This window comes from Onychostruthus taczanowskii, unplaced genomic scaffold (genome assembly GCF_017590055.1).
Source record: "Onychostruthus taczanowskii isolate IOZ18803 unplaced genomic scaffold, ASM1759005v1 scaffold114, whole genome shotgun sequence".
Lineage (NCBI taxonomy): Eukaryota > Metazoa > Chordata > Aves > Passeriformes > Passeridae > Onychostruthus > Onychostruthus taczanowskii.
In genome coordinates, this window is record NW_024498074.1 from 909,519 (window position 1) to 919,196 (window position 9,678).

At 49.8% G+C, this 9,678-nt stretch overlaps 1 protein-coding gene and 1 long non-coding RNA gene across 6 annotated transcripts in view; one reads left to right on the plus strand and one right to left on the minus strand.

Annotated features, from left to right (window-relative positions):
- The window catches only part of ANKRD17 (ankyrin repeat domain 17), a 68,782-nt gene extending 63,846 nt beyond the window's left edge, over window positions 1–4,936 (minus strand). For 3 of the 5 annotated variants that reach the window (XM_041427428.1, XM_041427423.1, XM_041427422.1), the window contains exon 1: window positions 4,432–4,936. In XM_041427428.1, the coding sequence (XP_041283362.1) occupies window positions 4,432–4,803 (372 nt within the window). In that variant the 5' untranslated portion in view covers window positions 4,804–4,936. Of the gene's footprint in view, window positions 1–540; window positions 682–1,251; window positions 1,272–4,431 lie in introns of those variants that run through there. The other 2 variants (XM_041427427.1, XM_041427426.1) reach the window with 2 other exon arrangements.
- Window positions 4,937–5,050: 114 nt separating this feature from the next.
- Window positions 5,051–9,596, plus strand: LOC121348184. Its single transcript, XR_005954350.1, has 3 exons — window positions 5,051–5,184; window positions 9,066–9,168; window positions 9,470–9,596. It is a non-coding gene; the product is annotated as an uncharacterized LOC121348184 (long non-coding RNA).
- The last annotated feature ends 82 nt before the right edge of the window (window positions 9,597–9,678 follow it).

The following is a 9,678-nucleotide window of genomic DNA, read 5'->3' on the forward strand; positions in this document are numbered from 1 at the left end:
TTATTTAACACCAGGGTAGAAGGGCTTGTCCCCTTAACATCCAAAACAAAGGCTCCTTACTTATCCTGGATCTGCAGCATTGATTTTCAGTTCCCAAACCCAATTGCAAATCAGCTATATCCCACATAAGCACCAACTGTTTTGCTTTTAAAACACAGATAGAGGGGAAAAAAACAAACACACATAATCCCATTTGCCTTCAACCTAGACAGATGAGGAAATTCTCTCAGCTAAACCCCTTCCAGAGAAACCATTCTCTTTACAGAACTGAATTACTGGCTTGAAATGTGAGGTGTTTGGCTCCAGCCTGCACATGGGAATTATGTTTATAAGGACATTTCCTGAAGAAATATCTAAGGAAGTAAACAAATTCACATGGTGCCACCAATATTGAACTCCACCTTCTGCAGTGGTCACTTTCTGCTGGGGGGTTTCTTTTTCAACCCAGATATTCACTGATTACTTGAATTATATAAAGCACACAGAAATATAGTAATATTTAACAATTAAAAAAAATAAAAAGCATTAGGTCTAACCAACCTGATTTTGCTGGAAGCCAGTCCAGAACAGGAAGGAAGGGATGTTAAACACTTTTGGCTAATGCTTCCCGGGGTCAACCACAGCAGGTTTCACTACTGTGAAACCTGGTTGTAGGATTCCCCTAGCAACATAAACCCTGAGATTTCAGGGATTTTGGAGAACCATCCTACAGTATTTCTGTCTTTTGAGGGGAAGAAACTAAGTGGTACAGGCAAAACACAGCTGAAACAGACAGGAAAAAAAAATAAAAATAATTACAAGATAAACAGTGCTGCAGAATGTGAGACTGAAGTGCACCTCAGGATGTCAGGGTCAGCTGCATGCTCTGTCACATCTGTGAGGACCCAAGGCCATGAAAGCAATGGCAGAGAAGGCAACACATCACACAGTGGTCAAGGCAGGCATGGTGGCCCTGCAGAGCCCAAAGGCCTTATTCCAGGATTCTGATGAGGACTGCTAGGGTTAAAAAAAGGAAACAGATTGCTAAAATAAATTCTGTGCTTCCAATCAGCTCATTTGAACACTTAAGCTCTTCAAGCCTTTTCCAATTTAAATATTACAACCATGTGCCTGTGATGCTCTTGAAACCACACCAGGACGCCCAAGTTTTCAGATGAACTTGGCCTTAAATCTGAATCCAAGGAATTCAGAGTAGCTTCTTCTGCATGAAGAAATTTTAGAGGACTGGTGGTGTTGTGCTGTTCCACTTACTTCATCTTAGTAGCTCAGTTCAATTACTGTTTCAATTGCAGCTGAAAAAACAAAAATGAGCTTTTACTTCCAGGAGGCCCAAGTGAACCACGAAGGCTTAAAAAACAGCCAAAACATCTCAAAAAGCATCTTTTGAAAGGGCAGTGCTTGCAGGCACAGCTAACTGAGGATTATATTCTGGAAGGGTAATTTGCACAGCACCTAAGAATCCAGCAACAGAGAAGGTAATAAACACACAAATCCAAGGTGGATCTACACCTTGGAGCCTCACAAGATTCATGGACAAGATATAACCTACAAATTCCTAAGATGGATATAAATGGCAATTTTAAATTTCACTGCCAGCAGCAAACATCTTCCAAGTTCAAAGACCTGAAATAAGCTTGTGAACAATTTTTATTACACAACTAAACCCTTCAGTGTTAAATGAGAGAAGCCCTAATGCACTCTGCACTTTTCTAAGCAGCAGCTTGCTTAGAGGACCTGCTCATTTTTTACACCTTTCACTGCAAATGGAAGTGCTGAAGACAATTTCCACGGACAAGAACATGTGGAAGGAACCTGGAAGCTGAGCTCCCCTGCTATCTGACTCCTACTGTCATTCTTCTCATTCCTCAAGATTCCTCTTCCTGTAGATGGAGAAAAGTTGCCATTTTTTAACCACTGTTTTTTAGGGAAAAGGCAATTTACCTTTTACAGACAACACTGGAGCCCACTACCTAAAGTCTTGGGGTTTTGCAGTAATTTGCTGCAGTTTGAAAGATCAGCCTTGGAGGTTGCCATGAACAGTGTCACAGGAGCTCAGTGGCTGTTGGTATGAAATTCCCACTAAACTTCTCCCAAAGCTCTCCACAGTGCCTGTGTTTCCATTTCCACGCTGAGATCTGATGGAGCTCAGACCTGGCCATGCAAACAGCTGATCCCAACTCCTGATTCCACTCCATCAGCTCACCAACAACTAAGCTGAACAATGTCTCTGTGCTCCTGGGGTTTCTGTGACTCAGGATGCACCAGGTTTCCCTTCAGAACTCCTTGGACTTGTTGCTACAGTACCCCTGATTTTTAGAAGCAGTCTCATTAGCAGTCAAATCTAAAAGCACTTGGCTTCAGAGATTAGAGAAGTCTTAATGTATTAAGCATGGGAAGGGCAAAAAATAGCCTAAGACAAACTATCTTAAGTTTACAGAGATAATGAAGGGAACGGTTGGGAGGGAACAGCAGCTTCTGCAGCATTCCCACAGCACTTTCCACTCACAGCAAAGCCAGCAACTTGCACTTTTGTGTTTTTCCACACTTTATGTGCCTTCCACGCTGCCTGTGGTCAGAAGACCACAATCAAAATGAAAAGTTGGGCACAACTCAAGAAAATGTGAAATAAAAAAAAAAAAAATTAACCCCCAAACAACTACAAAGCCCTTGGTTCCTACAGTGTTTTTTTTTTTTTTAAGCCTCTAAAAGCCAAAACTAACCATCAGGTTCCTCAGACAAGGAAACTCCCTTTTCTCTGAGAACATTCAAAACACTTTTCCTCCCCAGGAGCTGCTGGGAACGATGTTCAAGTTGGATGCTCTGCTCCATTAATCAGGCCATCCTCATGTTCACATTCCTAAAAACTGTGACATGTTCTACAAGCTGCATCATTTTATCCTGAAGTCACCAGGAGAAAGACTAGAACAGATTTCTGCAAGCAACCTGCATGCTCAAGAACAATTATAAATGAAGCACGTGGCATGTGTTTTGTTGTGAATCCTGAATTTCATCAGCTCAGTATTATTCACTTGCTTACTTAGCCCTGCTTAATATTTAATCCCAGACCACCCAGCCTGGGAAAGCCCTCACTTAGGATAAGATGAGACCATCAGGGAAGCTTCCAGATGCCCAAACTGCCTTCACAAATTGCCTCTATCAGTATATCAGTATCTATGGCACATGTCACTCTGTCAAAGAAAAAAAAAAGAACTATTCTGCTGCCTCAGGATATTTAATGGCCACTGGCATTTCTTCCTCTCTGTAAAGAATGTGAAATAAGTGCTCTGAAGGCACAGCAAGCAGGCAGAGGCTCACCTCACCCACCACCTGAACTCCTCAGCTGTCTCTGCCCTTCCCACCCTGCTTCTTGTATCAACTTCAGCAGGAATAAAAGGCAGAGTGCAGCTTAACCTTGGAAAAAGCTATCAGCATCCTAGCCCAGCCCTTCCTCGAAGCTATCAGACCCTTCCTTCCTGCCCAATTTCTAACAGAAGTGTAGATATATCTCTTGAAAGCCAAACTGCTCAGAAACCAAGTTCAAAGAAAAGCTAAAGAACTTCAAAGCGGACTTTTCCGCGGACACTACTCAAAAAAACAACCAAAGCAGAAATGAATGCTCAGCTGGGGAGGTTACAGCATTAAAACCATTCAACAAAGCAACCCTGTGTGACTACACATGCAAATGAGGGGCTCCCAGCCTCACCGGCCTTTTCCAACGATACAAACCTGAAAATCCTAGCACAGACAAAACCGAGTTACTAATGCTTCCCCGGGCTTGTTTCTGCATTGCATGGGACCAGGGCGGCTTCCAGCTTCGGAGAAAACGCCGCTCAACAGCCTCGCCTGGCTGCACCTTCACCTGCTTCAGCTGCACCTTCACCTGCTTTACCTGCACGCTCTCCCCAACACCACCGGGCCTATTCCCACCACTGGGCGCGCCAGCACCTCGCCAGCCGCGCAGCCAGCGCTCCGGCCTGCCTCCGGAGCCTCAGGCCGGGCCGGCCGGCAGCATTCCCAGCGCCCGGCTCTGCCTCCGGAGCCTCAGGCCGGGCCGGCCGGCAGCATTCCCAGCGCCCGGCTCTGCCTCTCCCCCGCCACACAGCACACGGCACGGCGGCACCGAGCACCCGCAGCAGCCCCCGGGCCTTTCCCTTCGGGGTGAAGCCACGCCGGGGACGGAGGCGGCCGCTGGCTGCGGCTCGCAGGGAGCCTCGGAGCCCTGGGGAAAAGCGGGGGGCTCTGGGCCCGCATGCCGGCTCGCTGGGGGGCCCGGGGGCCGCTCCCCGGGGCCGGGATCGGCCGAGCCCCGCCACGAGGTGCTGCCCCTTCCCGGCTCTGCCGCAGGGCCGAGGGCGGGGGGAGCCGGCAGCCAGCAGGAATTATGAAACCGGATCAGCAGGGAACCCCCCCGGGGCCTCCCCCGCGCCGTACCTCGGAGACCTCCTCTTCCTCCTCCTCCTCCTCCTCCTCGTCTTCCTCCTCCTCCTCCTCGTCTTCCTCGTCGTCGCTGCCGTTGTTTCTGCTCTCGCTGCCGCCGCCGCCGCTCTCGCTGCTGCTGGCCGGCCGGGCCGCCCGCCCGCCGCGCTTCGCCTTGCCCGGCACCGCCTTCTTCTTCAGCAGGAGGTCGCACACCCGCACCAGCCCGGCCGCCCCGGGCCCGCACGGCGGCGGGGGCGCGCCGGGGCCGCTCGGCCCCTCCGGGGGACCGGGCCCCGCTGTGGCGCTGCCGGCCTCGCCGCCGCCGCCCTCGCCGCCTCCCTCCTCCGCCGTCACCGCTACCGCCGCGCCGACCGCCTTCTCCATGGCCGGAGAGGAAGGAAAAGGAGGAGGAGGAGGAGGAAAAAGAGGAGGAGGCGCCCGCGGCCGCCGCTGCCTCGGTCACCTCTAGCGCCGCCGCCGCCGCGCCAACTCTCGCGATACTTCCTGCGGCCGCCGCTCGCGCCGCTCTCGCGCTCCCCCCTCACGCGGCGCGCGCTCGCGCTCTGCCCTCAGGCCGCCCGCTCCCGCCCCCCCCCCCGCTCCCGGCGACGGAACCGCGGCGGCGGCGGCCGCCAGACACCCCGGCACCCCCCGCCTCCTTCCTTCCCTTCCTTCCTTCCGCCCGCGCCGCCGCCTGGGTCACCGCCCCGGCGCCGGAACCGCCGCTTGCGTCATCACCCTCAGCCTGCAGCCCGCTGCGCCTCGGTAAGGGCGGCGGGTGTCTCGGCCTGGCCTCCGTCGGGAGCCTTCCCGGTGGGCCGCCCGTGGGCACGGAGGTGCCGAGTTACCCCCTCAGGGCCCGGCGGGGCCCCGCGGTCTGTGGGGGCGGCGCTGCCGCCAGAGCGTGAGGGGAGCGCGGCCAGGGCGGGAAAATCCCGTGAGGGAAGGCCCGTGCTGAAACCCCGCGACACTCAGAATTCCGCCTAAAAGGGATGGTCTCTCACACGGTGCGGACGATGTGCATTAAAAAGGAACCTCCAAACGCCTCTTAGGACAGAAATTGGCGGGGGTGGGGGGAGCGGGTGGCTAAAAGGGTCAGAAAATAAATGGTGGAGTGTCGCTAAAAGAGGTGGCCAGTGAAACCGTAGAGCACAGAATTCCAGTTAAAAGCGATGTCAAAGGAACGACAGGACACGGCAGCAGTGATCTGTCAAAGTCGGTGTCTTTTCCAAACCAAGTGTTTCTGGGGTTCTGTGTTGCACACCATTCATTCCCACCAGGTGCTCCGCATTCAGGAGTAAGCTCCACATCCCTGCCTCACAACAATTTTTATACAGTTTCACTGAAAATGACAAACACTGAGATGCCCCTGTCAATTCGACCATGTTTCTTTAGTGAAACCCTTCGAATACGTCGTCGTGCCCTGGTTCAGCCCTCAGGCCCCCTGCCCCAGATCTTCATCCCCAAAGTGTATTTGGGATAGTCATACCTTGCCTCCACTAGGGCAGACCAAGCCCTGCAGTGGCCAAAGTGAAATGTAAGTTAAATATGTTAAATATTTAAATTGTGGCTTGCTCGTTGAAGGAATGGGCTTTGACCATTGTTCTGGGTTTGGTGTTTCCAACCAACAATGCCTGTTGTGGTTATATTGTACAGAAATGAAATGAAATTGTTGTTATTTGAGTGCTTTGGTGTTTTCTCTTGTTTGGCTGATATTGGAGAGCGCCGGTCAGGCGTGCAGCTCCTCTGAAATCACACATTCCTTTTGAAATAAATCCTCAACTGGATTGAGGAGTCATCATGGAGTCTGCACAGCTTCCCCCCAAATCCTCGTGTTGCTGAAATCCCCCCAAAACATCCTGATAGGTGCCCCTGTATGTGCTTAATGAAAGGACTGCCTTGCTTGTCAGAGCCCCACTGCTAAATTGCATTATTCCAAGTCAGCTGGAAATAACTGACACAGGCTCTACACCTTACAATTGAGAAGATTAACCTCTAATCTTCAGGTACAAGGAGTGTATATTATTATATATCTATATATTATTATTTATTCCTTTACAAATATCTCTGCAGATGATAGTTTGGTGCGACCCAGGAGGAATGAACTGAATACTCCAGCCCCCTGCCTCCAACTTGCTGGTGTGACTGTGCAGAAATCTCCAGCCACACCAGCACCAGATGTGTGATGGCAGATCAGTGACAATAATGCTTTTGTCCTCTTATAATTATTTTTTTTTTGCATTAGAATTAATGCAAATGCATTGATTTTTACTGGTTTCTATTGGGGTGCAAGCAGAGATTAAACCTTTGTTATTTGTTACAACTACAAACATGTTACTTAGCATTTACGTTGTGTATTATTTGGTGTCATCACAAGAGGCAGAAAAGAGAACTGTACGTGAACATAGCTGATCTGAGCCCCACAACCTGACATTTGTGCTGCCGTGTGACAAGGACGTCGCTTCCCTCTTTGGTCCGAGAGGCAGGTGCCTTTAAACCAAGCACACCTGAGACTGCTCTGGCTGTACGAGCAGCCAGACAGGTCATCCAAATGCACCACACTCACCCACCTGGGCCCGGCAAGGGTGGCTGCACAGCTGGGGTTTGCCCTTGGGGCTGCTCGCTGCCCTCTCTCTGTCCCTTCCCAGGATGGGTGGGGAATGGCCAGCTCGGGCTGCGCTCGCTCTCAGCCACATTGTATCACAAACCCGCCCTCGGTACTGGCTGCAGTTGTGCCTTATTCCAAGTATCCATTCGGGTTGTTAGACGTGGAAAGGCTGCAGCGCGTTGCTGGTGAAGGCAGGCACAGTATTTTATCTCTGTGTGGTGCCCCCCAGCCCAGGGTCAGAGCAGCCTGCCGGAGACTGTTTGTGCCCTTGCTTTTACGGGGCGACCTCTGCTCTGATCAAAGAGTGGCGCCTCCTCATTCGGCGCTGCAGAGCAAGTCCTCCTCCATTTCCCGGTTATCCCCCTCTCCCTGCCACCCCAGCTTGAGCCTTTTGTGCTGGAGCCCTTCCAAAGAAGGGCAGTGGAGCTGGGGAAGGGTCTAGAGAGGAAGTCGTGAGGAGTGGCTGGGGGAGCTGGGGGCTCAGCCTGGAGAAAAGGAGGCTCAGGGAACTCTAGAACTCCCCCCAGACAGGAGGGTGCAGCCAGGTAGAGGTCGGGCTCTGCTCCCAGTTCACAAGCAATAGAACAAGAAACAAGCCTCAGGTTGTGCCAGGGGAGGTTCAGGTGGGAAATGAGGAAGAATTTATTTGCAGAAAGGGTTGTCAAGCATTGGGATTGCCCAGGGAAGGGGTGGAGTTACCATCCCTGGAGTTGTTCAAGAGACAGCTGGACAGGGCACTCAGTGTTCTGGGCAAGCTGGAGATTGGTCACAGGCTGGTCTTGGAGGTGTTTTCCATCCTAAATGAGATTCTGTGAGTGCAACAGCAAGCAAAGCACTTCAGTTCTTTAGAGAAACTCAGTTTTGGAACCGTGGGGCTCATGAGATTTGATTCTGTCATGGGCAAAAGCTGCTAACACAACTCTGCTCCTAATCTTGGGATGGTCTGAATGCCTTGGGAAGGTGTGACATTTCTCCAGCACTTCATATTTTAGAAACCCAAAGGAAAACATTCTTGTAAATACTGTGGAAATCACCAAGACATAATGAAGGAGTAAATAATCCACATTTTTTTATTAGGTTGTTTTTTGTGTGTCCCAGTTTCCACAAGGGTGTATGACCCATAACTGTGTTTCCTGATTTTCCATTCGTAGAGAATGGATTTCATATCATGAAAAGTCAGTGCAGGCTCTAAGTAGGGCAGTAACACCTAAAAAACACATTTCCTTCCCTGGTGAGTCTGTGAAGTTGGTTAACTTTGGACACTTGGGTTTGTTGGTAGCATAAAGCTGCAGGAAATCGTGGAATCAGAACCACAAACTGGTTTGGGTTGGAAGGGATGTTAAAGATCACCTAGTTCCAGCTTCCTGCCATGAGCAAGGACACCCTTGACTATCCCAGGTTGCTCCAAGCCCTCTCCAACCTAGCCTGGGACACTCCCAGGCACGGGGCAGCCACTGCTGCTCTGGGCAGCCTGTGCCAGGGCCTCTCCACCCTCCTAAAGGTTGAGGAAAATGACAATCCTTCGTTATCTCTTTCATCTGTGATTCCTGCTTTCCTATTTATTCCATTTCCTCCAGGCCATTGATCATTCCACTGAGCGCTCCATAGGAGTAGTGGGAAAACCTGGGATCTGGATTCAGGAAATGCTTTCAGGAACTGCCTCCTGTGTGCCAGATTCCTTAAAAAGTTCTATAGGACAAACAATGTGTTGAAACCTCTGCTGTGGTGTAATTATCCTCATGGATCTGCTTTCAGTTTCATTTACAGCTGCTGGAAGCAGTGTCATTGTCAAGGTCAGGAAGCAGGGAGCATGAGTTTTGTTTGCAATTAATACAGGGACTGAAAAGAGTTCATAACTTCTTGAATTTTTGGTACAACTTCCACAAAGCTACCAAGCTGATCATCCAAATAAACTTCAATCCAAACCCCAAATCCTGCCATTCTCACTGATGAACGCTTTTGTTGTCTTTGATATTTACAGTTTTGCCATTGCTGCAGCTTCTATATGTGCTGGAATGGTTTTATTTCTATCATTCAGGGAACTGTGAACCCCAGCTTGTATTGTTTCAACACACATACCAAAGGAACTCGCTCACTGGACCTCCCTGGTGCCTAGCAGGGAAGATCCTCAGAAATGGCAGGTAAGATTAACCAATTAAACCACCTGGACTAATTTTAAACAGAAGTAACAGAACTGAAGTTGTCCAGCAAGTATGCAATGCCTGCTGTCCAAGGCAAAGGGAGAAAGAAGGAAAAGAACACAACTGTTTGAACATTCAGAGAAGTGCAGCTCCGTGAGACACATCTTTAGCCTTGTCTAAACCACTCAGTTTTAATCCCAGTAAATTGCACAAGGAAAACAATGATTTAGAACAGATTTTATGTAGCCATATAATTTGCTTTAAATTACATTTATTAATCATCTGCATTTCTTCATTACAGCGAGTTTCCTGTGAGCATCTCAGGTGGTGTGGCCTTGTGAGTAAAGAAAATAAAAACAATCCAGACAGATGGGGAATTTACAAAGAGCAGTGCTAGCCCAAGAGAAGTGCATAGAGTTACAGCAGAAGGTAAATTCACATTACTGGTCACACTCAAACTGCATTTGCATTACTGTTCACACTCAAACTGCATTTACATTACTGGTCTCA